Genomic DNA, 23305 nt, shown 5'->3' on the forward strand with positions numbered 1-23305 from the left:
ATATGTGGCTGCTTCTGTATAAAACCAGTGTTGCTTTTCATTGTCTTTATCATATTGATGGACAGTTGAGTTTTACCAGATTTTTAAATTTCTTTTACCATACCAAAACACATGAGAATTATTTATGTTCCCTATATTGTTTCTTGAAGAGCCCCATGATGCAGAGTGGTAAAGCTGCAGTACTGCAGTCGGAGCCCTCTGCTCACAACCTGAGTTCGATCCCAGCGGAAGCTGGGTTCAGGTAGCTGGCTCCAGGTTGACTCAGCCTTCCATCCTTCTGAGGTACCCAGCTTGCTGGGGGGAAAGTGTAGATGACAGGGGAAGGCAATGGCAAACCAACCCATAAAAAGTCTGCCGTGAAAACGTTGTGAAAGCAACATCACCCCTGAGTCAAAAACAACTGGTGCTTGCGCAGGGGACTAGCTTTACCTTTATATTGTTTCATGTCAGTCAGGATTGCTGATAGGGTTGCCAAGTTCTCCCCTGGCCACCGACAGGGGATGGGAGGATAGAATTGCTGGAGCCAGGTTGGGAAACTTCTGAAGATTTGGGGATGAAACCTGTGGAAGACAGAAACCTCAGTGGGGTACAATGCCATAAGCAGGAGTGTCAAACTCATTTATCACGAGGGCCAAACCTGACATAAATGAGACCTTGTTGGGCCAGGCCATGTGTGTCATAAAATGAAATGCCAGGTAGCAGAGAGATAAACTTTATAAAGGGCACAGACAACCATAAAGATTTTTTAAAAACATGATTAGAACATTAGGTACTTTCTTTGTATCTCTCCCATGGGCATCCAGAGAACTGGGCAAAGGAAGCTCTTTCCTGGGGGACCAGGAGGAGCCCTAGCCAATAGAAGTAAGAGAGGCTTGGCTCAGTAGCTCTGCTGTGCGATTGAGCAAGCCTGGCAAAGCAAGCTATCCCTCTCCCCCTTCCTCCTCAAGGGAGGAGACTCAGAAAATGGGAGAAATAGATGCTTTGCTCTGTAGCTCCTGTGCGATTGAGCAAGCCTAGCAAAGCAAGCTGTGACTCAGAAAGAAGCCAGAGAGAGGGAGAAGGAAGCAGACAGTTGCTTGGGGGGCTGATAGGAGCCCTCCAGGAGCCTCATTTGGTCCCTGGGCCACATGTTTGACACCCCTGCCATAGAGTCTACCCTCCAAAGCATCCATTTTCTCTGGGGAAACTGTAGTCTGGAGATGAGCTGGAATTCCAGAGGATCCCCAAGTCCCACATGGAGCCGGCATCCCTAATTGCTAGAAAAATGTTTAATAAGAATAGTACTGGGGGAATTTAGTTTGTTACATTTACAGTGTATTATTTCTTAACAGCTGGTTTTGTAAAAACATTAGCTATATCAGTTAACTGAAATAATATTAATTACATTTCAGCATGTAAACTGGAATGCAAAGTGCTATGTGGGCCTGAAATTTTCAATGCTTCTTTTAGAGGTAGTCTCCCCCTCCCCCTTCCCAGTCTCCAGAAGCCCTTTGAAACTCAGGAACTCTCTAGGGCAGACTCCAAGAAGTCTGGGATGGAAAAATTGCACGCGCATCACATACTCACAGTGCAGTTCTAAGAACACCTTCCGAGGAGGAAGCTTCATTGAATAGCCCTGAATATTAATTGGAATAGTCTTGATTGCTCTCTCATCCATGCAAAAGTCTTGGCTCTGTATCTGAATGTTGCTTGGGAATTGACCATACCAGAATTTGCAGATCTGCTAAATCCATTTGTTTTCAGCTGTTTTGATCCCCATTATTCACAGAAAGTCTTTGCCTTCACAGAAAGGTGAATATCCCAGATTTTGTTTTGACTTGTGCTGGCTTTTAACATGCAGCAACAGCTTAGTGATGCATGTTTTTTATAAACTGAACTCTGCATTTGTACACAGTATGTTTGATGTCTTGACCCTGGAGAGTCTGAAGGCAGACATTGCTCTTATTTGGATTGTACTACTTGAGTGACGTGATATCAAGGGATTTCTTGATTTATGTATTGTATTGGCCCCTCTAGCTTCCCATACTCGGAAGTGCTGGAATTCTGCGTCTTATCAAGAGCAGTTTTACTTTCCAGTTTGGCTCTTGTTTGTATAACAAAGTTATTATTCTGTTATGTTCTTTCTGTGTGGCCTTCTCTTCATGCTATTTAGCAATCTGGCAGCTAGAAAAATGAAATATTTAAATTTTATTTTCCTGGAGTATCTTGATATACAGTTACTGAAGCTAGAATATTTAGTAAAGATTTGAATTAGTGAGGTCCCTGAACCTTTTGGAAGCTGTTAGTATTGAGTCCTTCTTGACCTTCTTGAAACTGATAAACTCACAATGTTAAGTAATGGAAACTGGCTTTGGTTTTTTTCTTTTTCTTTTTGCTTGATTCAACTTCAAGTAGTACAGAAAACTGCTATTCTTTGTACATAACTTCAAGCCTTCTCCGTTTGTGGTATAAAACATCTGCATTTTTTAAAAAAAAACTTACATGGTGAGTTACCATTGGAGAGTTCTTGTTGGAGCTATTACCATGTGCTGGAGATTTCCAGATGCTCAGCTGCTAGTGTTCAAGAATGCAAATACAGTTTGACTTGTAACACCTATTATTACTGGGTTTTAATTAAATGCCTCTACAATAATCATTGTTACTCCCAAACTGTAATGCAGTTTTAGATGCATGGAACAATGAAATCTGCTTTACTTTATGACTGATAGAGTAACTGATGTTACATTACATCCAGGCTGCTCAAGAGTCATGAGGTAAAAGGACAAGCCCTATTATGGATTGAAATAGGTTTGGGTTGAAATAGAGAGCCCAAAAGGAAATTTAACAATGGGAGTTTGTTATCGCTCACCAAATCAAAAGATAGAGGATGATTATAATATGATGGAAGGATTAAAGATAGTGGCTAAACGTAAAAACTGTGCCGTAATAGATGATTTTAACTACCTGCAGATTGATTGGGTCAATATGTGTTCTGGTCGAGAGAAAGAGATTGAGTTTCTTGATGCTCTCAATGACTGTGCTATGGAGCAGATGGTCTCAGAACCTACCAGGGGTGGGGCGATCCTGGATTTCGTCCTAAGTAATGCCCAAGACTTGGTGAGAGATGTAAAAGTGATCGCACCGCTTGAGAGCAGTAACCATAACGTTATTGATTTCGCCATTTGTATAAATAGAGAGTTGCCCCAAAAGACCGACACAACCACGTTTAACTTTAAAAGGGGTAAATTCTCTGAGATGAGGAGGCATGTGAAGAGGAAACTGAAAGGAAAGGTAAATACAGTCAAAAAAACCTTTGGGAAGCTTGGAGGCTATTTAAAACTACAGTCCTAGAAGCTCAGATAAAATATATACCACAAGTTAGGAAAGGCACAAACAGGTATAAGAAAAGGCCTGCATGGTTAACAAACAAAGTAATGGAAGCTGTAAAAGGTAAGAAGGACTCCTTTAAACAGTGGAAAGCTAATCCAAGTGAGATTAATAAAAGGGAACACAGGCTGTGGCAAATAAAATGCAAGACTGTGAACAGGCAGGCAAAAAGGGACTATGAGGAGCATATTGCAAAAAACATAAAGACCAACAATAAAAATTTTTTCAAATGTATTAGAAGCAGGAAACCAGCCAGGGAGGCAGTGGAATCCTTGGATGACCAAGGGGTAAAAGGATTACTGAAGGAGGATAGGGAAATGGCTGAGAAGTTCAATGCATTTTTTGCCTCCGTCTTCACTGTGGAAGACGAGAAGTGTTTGCCCACTCCAGAACCACTAATTTTAGAAGGGGTGTTGAAAGACCTGAGTCAGATTGAGGTGACAAAAGAGAGGAGGTCCTCTAACTGATAGATGAATTAAAAACTAATAAGTCACCAGGTCCGGATGGCATACATCCAAGAGTTTTGAAAGAACTCAAAAGTTGAACTTGTGGATTTTCTGACAAAAATATGTAATCTTTCATTGAAATCTGCCTCTGTTCCTGAGGACTGGAAGGTAGCAAATGTCACCCCCATCTTTAAAAAGGGTTCCAGAGGAGAGCCGGGAAATTACAAGCCAGTCAGTCTGACTTCAATACCGGGAAAGTTGGTAGAAACCATTATCAAGGACAGAATGAATAACACGGGTTATTGAGGAAGACTCAGCATGGGTTCTGTAAGGGAAGATCTTGCCTCACTAACCTGTTACATTTCTTTGAGGGGGTGAACAAACATGTGGACAAAGGAGACCCGATAGATGTTGTTTACCTTGACTTCCAGAAAGCTTTTGATAAAGTTTCTCATCAAAGGCTCCTTAGAAAGCTCGAGAGTCATGGAGTAAAAGGACAGGTCCTCTTGTGGATCAAAAACTGGCTAATTAATAGGAAGCAGAGAGTGAATTAATAGGAAGCAGTCTTCGCAGTGGAGGACGGTAAGCAATGGGGTGCCGCAGGGCTCAGTACTGGGTCCCATGCTCTTTAACTTGTTCATAAATGATTTGGAGTTGGGAGTGAGCAATGAAGTGGCCAAGTTTGCAGATGATACTAAATTGTTCAGGGTGGTGAGAACCAGAGAGAATTGTGAGGCACTCCAAAGGGATCTGTTGAGGCTGCGTGAGTGGGCGTCAACGCGGCAGATGAGGTTCAATGTGGCCAAGTGCAAAGTAATGCACATTGGGGCCAAGAATCCCAGCTATAAATACAAGTTGATGGGGTGTGAACTGGCAGAGACTGACCAAGAGAGAGATCTTGGGGTCGTGGTAGATAACTCACTGAAAATGTCAAGACAGTGTGCAATTGCAATAAAAAAGGCCAACGCCATGCTGGGAATTATTAGGAAGGGAATTGAGAACAAATCAGCCAGTATCATAATGCCCCTGGAGGGAAGTAAGCAGCAGGGTCCCCTATGCCAGGGTGTCGATGTGTGCAAAAACTGGAAGTTCAGGTATCCTGGCAACTAAGCCAGAAAACATGATGTCCATATGAGAGGCAGGGGAACCGGAAGGAAGGGGGAGCCAAGCCTTCACTTCAGCCCCGTCCTCCTTCTAAAGATAAGATTTATGCCATGTCGTGCTGTGAACACACAGGTAAGGGAGCGAAGGGAAGGGGGTGCCGCCGCCCTCACCTCATGGCATGCTGTGATTGCAGCAGTGCCAGGGCGGGGAAAGGAAAGGAGGGGCAGGCGGTAGCGGCAGGGAGGCAAAGGTAAAGGAGGGGCGGGCGGCGGCAGCAGTGGTGGCAGGCAGCGGTAGCGACTGGTGGGCAGAGGAGGCAGGCAAACTAGGCGCTTGCCTGGGGCACGGTGGGGGGAGCCCAATTTGACACAACCACCCTCCCGGTGCCTTAGGCAACCACCTAGTTTGCCTAGAGAGCAAACCAGCCCTGGGTGAGAAATCAAACCAACAGTCCAGGGGTTGTTTTGTAGAAAACTAGATGGTGGAGCTCATCCAGAGATTCTTATGCAGCTTCACATACTAGTCAATGGACAAAGAGGTGGAACTCTCAGAAGGAGGAGATGGAACTCTCAAAAAGGTTCAGGAGCTGTGCTCCTGTGAGCTCCCACTGAATCCGAGGCCTGCAACAGTTAGGGTTGCCAAGTCCAATTCAAGAAATATCTGGGGACTTTGGGGGTGGAGCCAGGAGACATTGGGGGCGAAGCCAGGAACAAGGGTGTGACAAGCATAATTGAACTCCAAGGGAGTTCTGGCCATCACATTTAAACAGACAGCACACTTTTAAAAATGTCTTCCTTCCATAGGAAATAATGAAGGATATGGGCACCTTCTTTTGGGGCTCATAGAATTGGACACCCTGGTCCAATCATTTTGAAACTTGGGGGGTACTTTGGGAAGAGGCACTAGGTACTATACTGAAAAATTGGTGCCTCTACCTCAAAGAACAGCTCCCCCAGAGCCCCCAAAACCTCCAGATCAATTCCCCATTATACCCTATGAGAATCGATCTCCACATAGGGAATAATGAGGTGCTCAGCAGATGTCCGTGTCCCCCCCCCCCGGTTTCTGGCGAGACTGAAGCGAGGGATTGGCCTCTCTACTCTCTACTCACAAGTTGCTGCCAACTTCTTCAAAGTAACACAGAAACACCATCCCAAGAGGAAGCCTTTCTAATCGGCGACTGAAGCCTCCAGAGGTGGAAAGGCACATTGTCCTCTGGGGGTGGGGCTTCCCCCCGCTGGCCAGCTGACTGGGGGTGGGAAGGAGTCTGGGAAAGCGGAAGAACCCCCGCTGGGACCTGGGGATTGGCAAGCCTAGCAACAGTCCATTAATTTTTGTTACATTTAAATATTTGAGAGTTCATTATTTGCTGTTCTAAAGTGACTTTATTTTTATTGTTCATGTTTCAGCTAATATTTAGAAGTCATAACTGCATTAAGTTTAAACATTTATTTTATTTGTGTGGCCACATAATTCTATAGCAAACAAGTTCTAATGTTTCTGAGTCAACCAGTAAGTCATTATGAATTGAAAACCATTGTGTCTGATCCAGAGCTGTTCTTCAGTTGATGGAGGTGGTTCCATTTGTGAAAGACAGGCACTTTTGGAGCCAAGTTTTGTCATCACCTCTGAATGAATGTTCACTAAGAATTTGTGCTTATTTATAGAAAAATGGCAGTATAAATATGAAAATGAGAATATTTAACTGAGTTATAATTTTTTTCATAATTAGAAAATGGGAGGGGGGTAGGAAAAATTTTCACAACCTGAAATCAAACTAATAAAATATTTTTACTACCTTTTAGATTATCCAAATGGCATACGGCTCACATCAGCTGTTCCAGGAGCAGACATAAAAGTTCTGATAAATTTCAATGCACCAAATCCTCAGGATAGAAAAAAATTTACAGATGATCTGAGAGAATCAGTTGCAGAGGTGCAAGAAATGGAAAAGCACAGAATAGAGTGTAAGTACAAAGGTACTTATTGTAGAGTACTTAATGATTAATTCTGATAGGTAAAAACCATTTTGCAAATATATAAAACAGTTTCTTTTGTTTAATAAAGCTAAAAAGTGGGTTTAAATTGGAAAGAGGAAACAAATGACAAAACTGTCTTCCATCTTCCTCAGCTTCAGACTCCACATATTTTTCAGCCTTAATGAAGTAATTTGCTCAGTGGTACTTCATTTCTCCTCACCCTCTATTTTTTTTTTTGCAAATCGCTGGGTATTTTTTTACTGATATGTTTGTGTGTGTACACACCCACACCCACATACTCTTATGTATTCCTCCTGACATCTGTGCTGGTGTTCTGTACTGTAAATAACAACTTTGTAAAGGTTTTATTTATTTATTTTTTGGCAGTTGGTAGCATGCTCAGTGCAACTTGAGGTTTTTAAAAATTTCTGTTACTTTGATGTCTGTTGGACTGTGTGCGAATCTTTTTTAGTTGTTCAGTTCAGAAAAAGCATCTCAAGAAGAGTGGTTTGAGTGCTGGCAGAGATAAATTTGTGATTCTGTATGACTACAGCATATTACCAAGTGCTGACACATTACATGTTCCTCTGCAGGAGAATGTATGTAAGCCCAAGGGCATACATGTTGTTCCATAGACTCTGGACTCTGCTTTGAAGCCTGATAGCTTACTGTGACCATATATTTATGTGAAATGCTCACTTCTGGCCTGCTGGAAGGATTCACTCTGATAACCTGTAGTGATGTGGTTTTTGCTTGCAGAATTTCATATTCTAGTAAAATAGTAAAGAGCAGGGCTTTTTTTGAGCAAGAATACACAGGAACACAGTTCTGGCTGACTTGGTGTCGGGGTATGGCCTAATAGGTAAATGAGTTCCTGTTGGTTTTTTTCTACAGAATGGTGACATCAGGTGATAATGGTGACATCAGGGGTGTGGCCTAATATGCAAATGAGTTCCTGCTGGGCCTTTCCTTTTTTTAAAAAAAAGTCCTGTTAAAGTGTCCAGTAGCACCTTTAAGACTAACAAATTTTATCGTAGCATAAGCTTTCGAGAAACACAGCTCTCTGCATCTGACAAAAAGAGCTGTGTTTCTTGAAAGCTTATGCTACAATAAAATGTGTTAGTCTTAAAGGTGCTACTGGACTCTGCAGCAACACACTATCATGGTTAACTCCTCTGCATCATATTCCAGTAGTTCCTAAGCAAAAATGGATGATTAAATATAAATGTTTTACTTTAGAGTGTGTGTGTGTGTTTTTTTTTTTGGGGGGGGGGGTTGCTTCTAGTGCTAGCAAGTTCTGAAAATAACACTTATTTTATACATGACTGTATCCACTACAACCTTTGAAATCATGGAATATCTCCCAACATTGAAACGAATAGGACTGTCTCTGCTCACACAAAACTGTCTGTACTTAAGTCTTTACATGTGTGACAGAACTTCTAGATGGATGCAAAGAAATCAGATTTTGTATGTCCATGTGCCAATCAAAAAATAAAAAGCAGTCCGTTTTAGTTTCCTAACCACCAGACCTTAAGAATTCCATACATTAATGAGCTGCAAGCTGAAATATTCCAGAAGGACAGGAATCTTTAATAACTACAGAAGAAGGTGTTGCTGTATACTCAGTAGATATGAATGATACACTTGTATTGTTTTTCAGCTGAGCTAGAAAAACAGAAGGGTGTAGTGCGACCAAGTATATCTCAGTGTTCTAGCCTGAAAAAAGAGTCCGGCAATGGAACATTGAGCCGAGCCTGCCTTGATGACAGCTATGCCTCAGGGGAGGGACTTAAAAGGAGTGCACTCAGTAGCTCTCTTAGAGATCTCTCTGAAGCAGGTAGGTTTCATATTTTTTGTCAAATGAATATAGACAATGCAGTTTAATAGGTGTGTAAAATAATAATCTGGGACTATGAAAGCCTAAAGATTTAAAGTAGGAATGTTAAATGTGTGGTTTTCTTAGTATGGTTTTTTTTGTTTTTCCCCATGCTTTTTCAAAGATTTCATTTGAGAATATTAAACTGTTATAGCTCTCTATATATACTTTTAAAGGAGAAAGAAGACAGAGGAAGCTTGTAAGTTCACGCTAGGTATAACACTAGGAGTAATTTATTTAGTTTTGCTTCCTTTTTCCATTGTTTTCTTCTGTCTATTATCATCATTACGGGGAAAGCCCCCATCAAAATCATTGTGTTCTGGCTGCTTCCTGTGCATTTTGTGCTTATGTGTATCCATGTAGTATACTGATGAATGAAATTGAGTGAAGCCCTGCTAAATTCTACCTAGAAAAACATAAACCATAGTGTGTGACTGATGCTATTTCATTATATTATTCACAATCTAGAATCTAGATTTTGCTGAAACTGTGGCATATATATCTATATATACCTCTGCTGGCATCATCAAGTGAATAGTATTTTGGCAAATTAGTACTTTTGCCTAAAATTTTAACTTACCTGGATTGTGGGGGAAGTTAAAACACTGAAACTTATAGTTGTATACTGGTTTTGAAATGTATGCATTCTAAACTTTCAAGCGCTACATTTCACCCATATATGCAGAATTTAAGACACATGGCCTGTTCTATAGTTATTGGAAATCAGTGCCCCTGTGTATTCCAAATGTTAAGCAAACAAACTTCAGCAATGTGTACAGAACATTAGGCGCACTGTTGGTTCCTGCTATCGCTAGCAATGTTTCTCTGTTTGTAACACCATGCACATACTGTGCTGAATCATATTATAATAACCAATGACAGATCGAAGTTTTATTTACATTATATTCTTCTGACTTCTCTATAAAATATAGCTCTCTCTTTAAAGTATAGTGGCTCCTTTAATGCCAGTTTGAGATTTAATGTAGCAATAAAAGGGAGCATTTAACTCTGTTACAGTAATCTGTTTGTAAATCTGAATATGCCGTATGTGTGATTATATGCATAGGTCTTTCTTTGCATCTAAATTTACACATACACATACACTTTTATTTTTACCAAACTGGCTTACTTTCTGTTTAGCTAATCATAGTTGTTTAAATCCATTTGTTCAGTGACCACTTTTAATTGGTTAGTTCTCTGCATGGGAAAACACCTGTGTAAAAGGTTTAATCAGTCAACCTTCTAATTTAGGTTTTTATTAAAAACTTGCACTTGAGTAGGCATTGGATGAGGCTTCAGTTATCATTATTAAACTTCACGTAAGAATGGTTTCACTTTTTTGTTGTTTTGTTTTTCCTTTTTTCATTGAGAATGGCAGCATTCATTTTTAGAAACCAGAACTCCACTAATGTACCTTTGACTTGACATGGTTCCCAATTAACACTTTTCATCCTTCTAGGAACTTTGCATTCCCTCGTTTCAGACATTATCATCTAGCTAAATTCATTTGGAGGATTCGTTACAATTAAATAAAATGAATTCTTCACAATCATGAAAACATTCCATGTGTCAACAACACACACCTTCTGTTGGCCTACTCACTACTGACAGTTATTTTCTATAGTGGAATGTAGGTATCAGACTGAAGGGTTTAAGCAATGAATGTGTTAAATCCCACTAAACTTAATTTTAATTTTTAATTTGTTTATAATTCTGAGGAATATCTGTTTAAACTTGTGCAGTGCAATGTAAAACAATACACATTTGCATTCTGATCTTAATTAGTAAAATACAGGTAGAGCTTCCCAATTGCTAATTATATGGCCTATTACTGAGATGCATCTAGAATTAGAATCAACTCTGGCATTCTTTAGTGTCTATAGATTAGCTTTTGAATGATTTCCATAGGGGTTCAACCATATGAAACCATTTTGACAGAAAGCATCTATACAGATGAGAGAGAGATAAAACATCTTCTGTGATGAAAGAATGCTGTGGAAATGATAGAAAATTGATAAGTATTTTTTAAAAATTAGTCAGCAGCACACTAAATTTTCTATTAAAGGAAGGTGGCAAATTCTGCCAATTTCCCCAGTCTCATTGCAGATGTCCAATTTGCCCCTCATGCTTTTCCATGAGTTCTTGTTCCCCAGGGCTATTGGGGAGAATTTTGAGCTGCAACAGGGTGTAGGAGACAGGAAAAGTTCTGTTCCATTGACAGAAGTGTCTTCCATTAACAGAACATTTAGTCTAGAGGCAACCCAGAGTGTGAATGTCTTCCATTTAAGAGATCTCTGAGCAAGATGAGAGAATAATGTAGGCTAAAGCAATCTGTAGACAGAAAGATCATGGATCTTTCTCTTGTTCCGCTCTCCCCAGCAGCTCTTTCTGACACTAGGTAGATTGATTCCTACACAAGTCCTGTATGAACTAATAGCCACATAGAGATGCAAGGAGCAGGGAGTGAGGATGTCTTCTCCTTCTGGTCTTGTCATTGTAGCTCCACTGGCATTGCTTTTTTCCAGAAAGCACAAGTAGTTTTCTGACCCTCCAAAACAGATGTTTTTAAATACTCCCACAATTAAAATATAATATATATAGGATAATTTTACTGTCCATCACTTATGGGCTACATGCTTAGTTCAGCAAAAGAAGGTTTGATTCATAGATCAGGCAGTCTCACAGATTTTGTTTCTGTGGTTGTTACTAGTTGTAAAAATATGGAAGACAAATGCTTTGTTATAATCAACGTTGGTACATCAGTAACTTATCTAGATAGCTTGTGTAGCATGAAAGAAGTTTTGGCTTGCTATAGAGTTGTAGATACTTTGGCAATCTCATTCTCAGGAACATTTTGTGCATTACTTTCTCAATCTGCAAAACAAAATGTTTGCTCTCTCACAGGGTAGCTGTAGAATACTGAAACATGCTGGGCACAAATCTTATGCTGCTGTGTTAAAAGAGCACTATGACTGTGCTTTTTTGTCATCTTGAGAAAAATTTCTCAAGGGCAGCACAACAGTGTACTTGTCTTCAGAATGACAATAGAGTAACTACTGTGTAAAAGAAGTTGTGTTATATTCTTGTATTGCACAACATTCTTTGGTTGAGAAATAGTACAGTTAAATTTCTTGCATCATTTATAGTGCTATGGAATAGATTTAATGAGTTCTTGCTTCTTTTGTGCATTCTTTACTTGCAGAGAAAAAAGCTTTGGAAATATTATCTTATTTTAATTCTAATAGCAAAGTTAGCCAAACTTGGGGAATTTCTGTCTGGGGACTGGAGCTGTGAATGGACAAGACAGATCTTTCTACAAACCTGAAAAGGGCTCTAGACTTTCAGCAAACTGTGAAATCTAAAAAATTACATTGGGGGCTTTAAAAAAAAACCCCAATAATGATAAAAGGAGCACCTGTGGCTTTAAGCAACAGATTCCCTCAGTAGCTGTGTCTAGGCAAGCATAGTATTTAGGCTGAGTTCTGCCAGTAAAAGGCAGGAGGAAGAGTAGGCAGGACCCTTTCCAGGCCTATTTTGGCCTTTGAGGGAGGATTCATTGGGGTTAAGTCTGACTAGGGTTGCCAGTTCCACATTGAAAAGTTCCTGGCAATTTTGTGGTAGAGTGTAAGGGAGGGCAAGGTTTGGGGAAGGGAGAGGTCTCAGCCAGATATAGCACCACAGAGCCCACTTTCGTAAGCAGCCATTTTCTCCAGGGAAACAGATCACTGGAGTTCAGGTGTAATTCTGAGAGATTTGCAGGTCCCACTTGGAGGTTAGTATACAAGGGGGAAAATCACCATGATGACCGACTGCTTACTGTATATCAATCAAAACACAACAAATAATTCTCAAACCAAAACTTTGGTATCATGTTTGTTGATTATACAGAAATCTCCACAAAAGTCTCTGCTAAGCATGGGAACAGAACAACCATGAATCATGATTCATGCTCGAAATGAGCAGATTTGTGGTTCATTGTGAAATGGTTCATTCGCTCATGGTATGCCCAAACTGGAAAATGAACCAGTATTTTTCCTTGGTGGTTTCTTTTTGGATCATTTTTTCAGACAGCCTGGTGCCAGTGAATCAACACCTAGGCAACGCTGAAGGTGGACTTCTGGAAGCCCTAGAAACACCCATAGCAGTTGTCCATAGCTTGATTGGCAGTTCTGAGAGCCCATCACTATGAGAGCAGTTGGTATTGAGTCAGCAACTTTCAGTTTGCAATCTGCTGCAGTTAGTCACATCACATGCCTGTTGGTTTGGCTGTTGCTGCATGCTAGAGTTCAGGGATTCCTTTTATCCTCCAGCCCCACACTGTGGGACAAATTTAAACACTTCTTCCAGCTTGGAAGGTGTTGCCAATTGCTCCTCTGTGATTTAAGAAACTTGAGCCCCAAGGGAAAGCTGTTGGGATGTTGTTGTTGTTTATTTTTCCCAAACTTATTTGTTATTACTGGGGCTTGCTTTTATTCGCAGAACCCACTTGTTCATGCCCTATCTCCAAATCACAAATTCCTAATGATATTAGCCAATCATCAGTTTGTTTTCAAACATGCATAAATCTTCAAAATTCAATGTAATTGGCATGAGCCATATGTGTATCTCCTGTGCTGCATGGAGCGCATTGCTCCCAGCAGCACAGCAGCTCCTGGGGCTCACTTTTCCTGCAGCCTGATTTAAACAAGACTGCAGGAGAAACGAGCCCAGCCAGCATTGGCTGTGCCCATGGGGAACATATTTGTTGTTGTTGTTGTTTATTTATATTCCACCCATTCCCCCGTAGGGGCTCAGGGTAAAGCACAACATAAATAATAAAATCACAGCAGCATAATATTTAAAAAGCCAATTATAATATTCAATACAACAGAAAAGTCTGGCAGAACAATATGATAGGATGGTGTAGCAGGACAGTGCAGCAAATCAGCACAGTAGGATAGTACAGTAGGGGAGACCAACCGATCTAGTGGATAGATAGATGCCCACCACCTCACCTGAAGACCTGGAGGAAGAGCTCCGTTTTACAGGTCTTCATGGCAGTAAGTTCAACAAGTCCTCTACTCATTGTGTGAAGAAGTTGTGATAGAAAAAGTATTAAGGGAACTATTCTGTTTTCAAATATTACTAACAGTTCTGAAAGATGCGGTATTCATATATGCAGATAAGAGCTAGGATTAATGATGGGCACACCTAAAGCATTCTGCACATGCCCCAGATTTTTGCAATGTCTCAGTTCATCAGCATTTCCTTATGCTGTATCAGATATTGTTCAGGAGGACCTTCTGACTTTCAGAAATATATTTGCACATTCCAAGGTAGTTCAAAGTGATTGAACAGGCATTTTCATTATCAATTTTGTCTTATTTTAATGTCAGAAATGGAATCAAATAAAGAGAGTGGAAATGTGAGTGGATCTGAACCAGGAATAAACCCCGTTTTTTACCAATTAAATTCAATGGGAGTACTATCCAGTTGTTTCCTACATGCTAATCTAGTCTCCCTTATGATGCAGGTACCAGAAATAAATAGCCAGTAGTTGCTGGTGCAGAACAAGGGCTCTAGGGCTGACCCTTCTCATGTAAGTGCAAGTTCTTCAAATCATTGCTTGCTAAATTTTTCCAGAAGACAAGAGTCAGTGAAAATAGATGTAGAATTAAATTCCTTATAATGATGCCTGGCATTTGATAAGTGCTTTTGCATGTTCAAAACATTTGTCTTTGTTTGCCTTGTAATCCCCAAAAGAAGCCTGTAAGACAAGTAAGTATTACTGTCCCTAGGACAGGTATTGCAGCTTGGGAGGCAAGGAACTTAGGCTATATTATATGGCTTGCCTAAGACTATTTAGTGCTTTTATGGCAAAGGCAAGCGTTGAACTGGGGACTTCCTTTCATGGTTCAGCTGCTTCACTACACAAGCTCTCTATTCAGGGCCAGTCCTGCCACTAGGCAAAATAGGCAATTGCCTAGGGTGCCAGCCTTCTGGGGGCACCAAATTGGATGCCCTCCATGTGACTCGGTGACATTATCAGTGTGTATGGGAGTGCTAGAAGTTAACCTTGCCTAGGGTGCCAGACAATCTAGGGCCAGGCCTGTTTCTATTACAAAGTGTTTCTTGGCTTTCTCTGGAATTCATACTTTACAGTGAAAAGGAAACATGATAAAAGAAACATCAGGTAGAAGACGCTGCACAAAATGGTTGTTTGGTTTTGCAAGAATATGGCAGATAATCACTTGAATATAGAATTATTATCATAAGTAACAGCAAAGCTGACATTATATAGTTTTTTCAGCAAATAGCTTTGAGGACTGCAGTTTAAGGCAGTAGCCTAGCCTAGGATGAATGAAGAACTGGGGAATATGTTGCAGTAAATAATTTTGCTGTGGACTGGAATTCTTCAAAGCACAGGAGTTAAGTGGAGAGGCTGTGCATGACCAAATTCCATTTTGGTCCTTTTCAGATTCATTTCAGAGTTTAGGCATTTGATTGAGACTTTAGAATCTTCATACCCCTATATCTGGGACTGTCAGTCACTCCGGCTGCAATACATTTACTCTGGAGACAACTGCTTTCTTCTGAGAGTTCATGGGGAAAACTGAAGGCTGTTAGAGCATGTGAGGAGTTTTTTTCTTTTGTCTCTGAAGACCTAACTACAGCTATATATCCTGTTCCCAGGTCTGCTCTGGGTCCTGTCAAGCAGACGTGCGTATACACATATATGAATCTGGAAACAGCATATATCGTTAGAACCTGAGGGAAGGGAACACATTCCTTTCCTTGGGAGAGTGGATATGTACCTTGTGTAGTTATATATGAACATGCATACATGTAGTTACATGTCAGCAAGAAATATAAGCCTTTTTTCCCTTTATGAAAATGTGTCTACTGGATATATGGAGGCAGCCTTCACGAGCAGGGAATGTAAACTATCTGATGGGGGAAAAGGGAATATATAGAAAGCAAGGTATTTTATTCCATTCCCCTTTGGAAAGCATAGTATTAGGGTGCTGAAACAAATGTATAGGGAAAATGTATGTAACACATGAATTAAAAATATTTAGAGAAAAGTTTTCATAAAACTGCACGTTTATTAAATAAGTTGCAGGTCTGTTGGGGTTATAGTTGAACAGTTATTCTGGAGCGGTTTTACTTTATATAGACCATATAGCAGCATCTTGGTTGTTTACCCAGAAAACATTTTTTCTTGTTCTGCATAAAAGTTAAAACAAAGCTGATCAACTATTATATCAATGGAAGTTCTCAGGAAAAGCTCCAAGTGAGTCTGTTTCTGAAATATGGGTGTATTGTTTTATATTTGAGAACTATTCTGGTCATATTCATGCCCAAATAAAATGTCTGAATTATCAATCTACAGGTTTGCATGTCAGATTTGGCATCTGATCTGGCTCCAATCTTTAGGAAACTAAAACTCTAAGTAACAAATACTATGCTGGTATGGTCATATTAAAAATGTGTATGCACTGCACAGTTTAAACAGAATCTAGCCATAAATCCAGTGTTCATCTGAAATTAAGTTTAATTTTCTTCATACTTATGAAAAGAGGTTATATAAAATTCACTATAGTTGTGTGAGATTCAATAGAACAAAGTTTGTGTCCAGTGTCACCTTTAAGACCAACAGAGTTTAATTCTGGGTATAAGCTTTCGTGTGTATGCACACCTCATCAGATTTTACTTTAGTATAACTTTGAAAAGAGGAAGAAAAATCCCTGTGTCATCCTTAAGTGATCTTAAATATACCTAAAATATTTTAAAATTATATTTGAGTAGCACTTTTTAAACCCTGATCTGGATGGCTCTGGCTAGCCCAATTTCATGAGCTCTCAAGCAATTTCAGACCTAGAACTTGGATGGGAGACTTACAAGGAAGTCCAGGGTCACTCCACAGAGGCAAGCAATGGCAAACCACCTCTGAACACTTTTTGCCTTGAAAACCCTACAGGGTTGTCATGAGTCATCTACAGCTTTCCACCACCAGTACTTTTTAAAAGAAATCTATAGTAATAACAAAATATATCTTGCCAACTGTGAATAATATCTTACTGCTAAATGCAAAAAAGAGAGTTATAAATATTGCACCATTATATACATACTACCTCTCAAGTGCAATACATACATTGAGGATTCCCAAATATTGAATATTTCTCCCCATAAACTACAACTATATCATACATGTAATTCAGTCTAGTAGCCAGTTTGATCCATTAAAATCAAAGGGAGATCCCCAGAACTTCAGTGGAATGTGATTACACCTTAAGGGTGTGCTTCTACAAATATAGTTCCTGTACTGTCCCAACATGTACAGTTGGGCTCCAAAGCTCCCCTAGCAATGAATCGGGGAAGGCAGCTGTTTGTCACCCAGGTCTTGTTTCCGTCTCTAATCTATGATATTGCATGTCCTGGGCAGGCAAGCGTGGGCGTCGCAGCAGTGCAGGATCGCTAGACAGCAATATGGAAGTAAGTAGGAAGTTACTGATGTCTAGCTGGATGTGATGTGCATTTCAAACCTTTCTTTTATATACTTTTTTTTTTTTTGCTTTCCTAACATATAACCTGCCTGCCTCAAATAAAATGCATGCCAAGGCTACTCACTATATTTTAGCACATTTTAAAAATTAAAAAGCCTACTTTCAGCTTGTTTAGATCAAGCACCATTTGTTTTGCTTTGTTTTTATTTAAGCTAACCTTTGTCCCCCTCTCTTCCTACAAGCATGATTAAATGAATATGATGTGTCCTCCTGCCACCATTTCAGTCTGGTCCCCGCTTAAAGGCCCAGTGGGCTCCTTGTTGCACAGTACACTGTTCGTGCTGTATGACAGTTAACTCAACCTGTTGACTCCATGCTCAGCCATTCCCATTGCTTATTTCTAATTAAATTGCAACTTGTATGCAGTCATGACATCATGGAATTGCATAGATAGGGCATGGGAGGAGAAAAAAAATAAGACGGATGAATTCAATGTGGATTTCATGAGATTTCATTCATCTTCAAACCATTTATATACTGTTCATGTCTTTGAATTCAGCCTGCAGGTTTTTGTGTGTGTGCGAGTGTGTGTGTTTGAATTAGATAGGCTACAGTTTACATATAGTACATGATGCCTCACCATTGCTGCATCCATTAGTTGTTGAAAACAAAAGCCTCCACAAACTAACTAGACAGTTGAAGGCTAAATAGTAAGAAATACTGAGCCACAGCTCAGGAAATCAACACTGTACAGAAAGCATACTGAAAGCAAGATACAAGCCTGGTGTCAATCTAAGTATTAGCAATACAACTCTTCTGTTCTACCATTAAAACTATTTTTTTTTTAATTTAAGCTTAGATAAAAATAGAGCATAAAATCTGAATCCTAGCCATGTGATAATTCTTTCCTTTTAATTCATGTATTTGTATTTTCCCCCCGAGACTGGGGCAATAAGCCACAAACTATAATATTTTAAATGAAAAAGAAATAAATATAAAATAAAATCTCAAAGGTATTAGGTCACTGATTATTGATGACTCTTTTTATTGTTTAATATTTCCTTTGGGGGAAAAAATTAAATTGGGCATATATGTGTCCCAGCTGTACACTGAAAAGCAAAATTGGCAGATAGAGAGCAGATTTCTCCTGTATAGCAAAGAATCCATATAAGCTTTTAAGGAAGACATGATGGTCGCTGTGAACTTTTTCTTTTACACATATTTTTAAAGATTTTTTTAATTTTTATTTCTATTAATTTCTTTTTAGGGGTCCATCATTAGCAGTCCTCATATGCGCCGAAGAGCTACATCAACCCGAGAGTGTCCATCTCGCCCTCACCAGACTATGCCTAATTCTTCCTCACTACTAGGGTCCTTATTTGGTAGTAAAAGGGGGAAGCCTTCCCAAGGCCATCTAGCACCTGGCCCATCACAGCAGCCTCAGCACCCCCCCATAATTTCACATCAGCAACACTCACAGCATTCTTCTGCAATGCACCACTCAGGGTCAGTTGAAGGGCAGACCCAAGCACAAGTGCACACCCACCATTCTCAGTATTGTCATATGCAGAACCCACCCCCTTATCATCATCACCACCATTATCACCCTCCCCAGCATATCCAGCACCCACACCAGTACCATCACATACCGCATTCCCAGCATATAGCACATTCCCAACATTCTTACATACCACACTCCCATTCACAGCATTCCCATGCCCCCCATCCTACATTGCCCCCTCCTCACCCTGCACACTCTTCCCATGCTTCACATCACCATGGTCAGCCAGTTCCCCCTTCTACTTCAGCCAGCACTAAGTCCAAACACAGTGGCATCAGCACAATAGTCTAGAACCAAACTACCCTGCAAATAACTGTAGCTCTAGACCAGAGGTGGGGAACAGTGGCTCTCCAGATGTGGCTCTCCAGCATGGGGCTGGGGCTGAAGGGAGTTGTAGGCAAAAACATCTGGAGAGCTACTGTTCCCTACCCGCTCTAGACATAACTGTAAAGGCACTTACAGGAAGCAGAAGCAGCCTATAAAACTGGATTTTTTCTTTTTAAAAAATCCAAGCCAGAAGAAACTTATTTGACTCCTTTGGCCTTAAGGATTCAATAGAACAATTTATATTAGCCTGATCAATGCTGGTCTTATGGTTGAACTCAGTGGTAACCTTCTCCTTCCTTTTCTCCAGTAGCCTTGAAAAATATGCTGCTTGCTGAAAACGTTAAGCTACTTTTTTTTCATCCCCATGACAATTTTAAATGCATAATGAAAATATAACCAACTCAAAATAAAAGAAAAAAAATGAAATAGAATAAAGTGTTGCATTCTTGCTCCTTAATTGTCAATGGGCAAAAACAGTAGACCTCATATGGTTGATGAAAATACGTAAGTAAACTTTATATAATATAAATATATAAATATATACATATATATATATACTGTATAGTTAATGTTTATGCTTAGAACAAAACTTTTGCGAAGTTCACAAAGCTAGCAATATATACTTTTCCAGGAATTCCACTTACCGATAGAAGGACAGTATAATAGATGAACAGTGTGAGAAAGTGTAGACCAAAACTAGAACAAATTCCAGGCAATTCAGTGTTCTCAATAAAAAGTTCTCTGGACTTGGAAATAAATCTTCAAGCAATCACTGCAAAATGTGCCAAGTACCATAGCATTTAGCTGTTGTAGTCCAATGTTGCTTTGTATAAATCCTTATTTTATTAACATGATAATATACTTAGTATTATAACTGCTCTGCTATTTCTGGTAAGCAAACTAGTTAAGACGCAGTAACTATACAGTAGCAAAATGAGGCAAGTTTAATTGTGGTTGCCTCTAAATTTTGGTTACTCGAATTCTTAGACATTTTAAAGGCTGTGATAACTGTGAAACTTACACAATCCACATTTCTTTTATATTCATATATATTTTGATAAAATACACATGAAGAATTAAGTGAAAGGTACTTGCATACGTCACATAAACATTCATCTCAGACCTTAAAATGAGACATTCATCCTTCTCAGCTGCATTGCCTTTTTAACATAACTTCCTCTGTTTAACCTAATTAAAATACACCGCAGTTCAGATTTTTTCCCTAGAGATAAGTGCTCTGAAACTTGAAGGTTTATTTTAGTACTGAGTATAGATTTTTATAACTGTAATTCCATGTAGCCATGTGCTGGCGGCAGGATTTCCTCACCATTCTTCTCATCACATTTGTTAGTTTTTACCCAGCACTCAGCAGGCTGAGTCTATGCTCAAACCGTCATAGTCCAGTTAGTTGCAAGATGTCACGTAAAATCCAACTGTGCTGTTGTTGCTTATGTGTTGTACTCAAGTCATTTGCAAATCCATATAAGATTTTTTTAAATTCCCAAAATCTATTTTCTGAAAAAAAAATTATACATGGAGCATACTTTGTAGTTTCAGCATTTTGAACCACATCAGTCACAAGGACTGTACATCTAAATGGCAGAAACAAAAGGAACCGCAGAACTGCACCAGCTGAATTGTGGATATGGCTTAAAAGAAGAAGGAAAAAATGTTCCAGTGAGAGATGGGTAAAACAACAATATGTCTGTTGCTTCTGAATGTAAACATGATGTGTGAAGATTACTTTTCTGTACTGGATTAATCCTAGTACCTCCTGCTTAGTTTTTCTCCCCCTCTCCTTCATACTGTGGATTATAATACCATGAGTACCAGCAAAACTATATACAAAGTATTTTGTTAATTTGCATAAAGCAAAGAGAACCACCTAGAGTTTAGCCTTTTGTTTAAACGAGTCCTCTGTTTTCACGAATGCAATACTTTTCTGTTTGGTTTCCTATAAATTAATTTCACATTTAATGAAAGTAAATTTTAATGATCATTCAGGCTGTTCTAAATTGTGCAGTTTACCTTATGAGGGCTAATGCAGCCCCCCTGAGGCTCTGTTCCTTGCAGTTAAAAAACTCTTGTTCTTATAAGGGATAATAGAACTGTCTGCATGTCATCTAATGTTAATAGTGTTGAGGCTACACTCTACGTATTGTATATTTGCAAAATATATCAGTGTTACTGTTGATATTAGTTGAAGTAAAGTGATAACATATTTAAATATGTAAGCTTTTCTTCAGACCTTTGTACCGGTAGCAGAGTCTAACTGTAATTTATAAGTTGTTCCAGAAAAGATGAGGCGGGGTGGGCATTTTTCCCCGTCTTTATTTTGCGTTAAATATTCTACATAACAAGCTGAAGGCCACATAACACTGAATAGTCATATTATTTTATATTTAGTGCATTAATATCTGCAGCACCTAATTTTTTAAAAAATATATATTTCCTATCTGCTTATACTACCTATTCGGATAGCATAGAGAACTCCATGAAAGATTTTAAGCTTCTGTGCTGTTACATCACCCATGCTTACATCAGATTTTTACACGTGTACTTTGATGCTCCGTATACATACACTAAGACTCAAATTGTGTTGCAAAGTCTGTCTTCCTGTGTGTGTGTGTGTGTAGAACATCTAAGAACAATCCAAACATATCTTAAGATTTCTTTTCCTATTCTTTCTTTCTATAATTATTTTAAACAGTTGCATCCTTTTGTGAGCATTTGTTTTCAGAATTCCATTGCTTTTTTGGGGGGAGCAATCTGATGTATCAGACTACCTCCTAGACTGCCAGTAAGAAATGAAAGTGATCATTATCAGTGTCTATGGCACATTGTTGCAGAAAATACATTTTTCTAGCATGGAGCAAAAAAGATATTGAACAGCTTTTGTTAGGATTTTCTTATTGATTAAAAATCAGCACAAAGCCCTATTGAATCATGTGTCTCCCTTGTCATTTAATAGTGTGGCTAGGTGAAAGAAGCACTAACTAGCTTCACTATTAAATGAAGGAAAGACTACAAGACCTTGTGAAAATATCTTTTCTGGGACAATAGTCAAATATGTATTTGTTTTAATCCTTTTAAGTTAAAAATGAAATGTACAACAATGTAAAAAAAGTAATCCTAATATAATGTACATGTCTTGTATTGCTAAAAAGAAGTCTTCAAGCATAACATTGTAGAATGATTTTCCCATCAAGCACTGCATGCAGCAGAAGCCTCTTGTTTCTTGATTTAAAAATGAGCTGAGATACAGTCAGCAGCTATTTAAACAATAACTCTCTACATGTTGACTTGCTGTTCCATATAAAGCTGTGCATTTTCTGCAGTTAAGCATGCATTTTGCTGTTTCCGTTGTAAAATATCATCACTTCTTGCCTGCAAAATGAATAACTGTGTATATAACCGGGGGTGGGGGGAGGGATGACCAATAATCAGATGAAAATTGAGGGAGGGAAAAGAGTAGTGGAAAGGACCAAGTGGGGGAATAGCTAATTCTTTAAATTGTATATAGTGTGTAAATTAGTATTAATATAAGTCTGCAGTCAATTTCAGGTCCAGTCCCCTGCTAGGAAATTAATCCAAGCTTTGACTTATATTAAACTGTTATAATTAGGTCTTGAATGCAGACTGTTAAAAGACTTCAAGAAACATCATGCTCACAAGAAGCTTCTGTTCTGGGAGGCTCAAGACCCATTTTGTAACTGTTGGGAAGAAAGGAGTGCTTTCATTTTAATATGCATTGTTTGTAAGTAGTATCAGACCTTCCTTATGGTTGTAAAACTATAACTGTGATTATGTGGAAAATCAAATAAATCACTTCCAACTCACACAGTTTCTCATCCTTCATAGAACTAGCACAGGAGTTTTATATTTTCACACTAAATGAATAAAATTACTATGCCACTTAAGTGTTTGGCAATCTCATTGTGTGGTGTTTAAAAAGAGTCATTCTATAGAAGAGATGGACACTAAAAGTAGTGCATGAGCAGCATCAGCTACTCAGTTTGCCTGAGTTTTCTTGAAGAAAACACACCCTCCAAAAAGAAGTTTGCATTGTATACTGCATGGAACTATCTTTGATGGAACTGGAAGATAGAGAATGGATATTATTCACTTTTCCAACTGCCTCAACTACTGTACTCCCT

General features: G+C 39.2%; 1 protein-coding gene across 13 annotated transcripts in view; it reads left to right on the forward strand.

Annotated features, from left to right (window-relative positions):
- IQSEC1 (IQ motif and Sec7 domain ArfGEF 1) overlaps positions 1 to 22987 on the forward strand; it is a 328187-nt gene extending 305200 nt beyond the window's left edge. For 8 of the 13 annotated variants that reach the window (XM_060239834.1, XM_060239835.1, XM_060239837.1 and 5 more), the window contains 4 exons: positions 6722 to 6883; positions 8559 to 8735; positions 17200 to 17249; positions 18528 to 22987. In XM_060239834.1, coding sequence (XP_060095817.1) covers positions 6722 to 6883; positions 8559 to 8735; positions 17200 to 17249; positions 18528 to 19112 — 974 coding nt within the window. In that variant the 3' untranslated portion in view covers positions 19113 to 22987. Of the gene's footprint in view, positions 1 to 6721; positions 6884 to 8558; positions 8736 to 14286; positions 14353 to 17199; positions 17250 to 18527 lie in introns of all 13 variants that reach the window. The other 5 variants (XR_009555442.1, XR_009555443.1, XM_060239843.1 and 2 more) reach the window with 5 other exon arrangements.
- Positions 22988 to 23305: the final 318 nt, after the last annotated feature.

Source organism: Heteronotia binoei, chromosome 5, assembly GCF_032191835.1.
Source record: "Heteronotia binoei isolate CCM8104 ecotype False Entrance Well chromosome 5, APGP_CSIRO_Hbin_v1, whole genome shotgun sequence".
Classification (NCBI taxonomy): domain Eukaryota; kingdom Metazoa; phylum Chordata; class Lepidosauria; order Squamata; family Gekkonidae; genus Heteronotia; species Heteronotia binoei.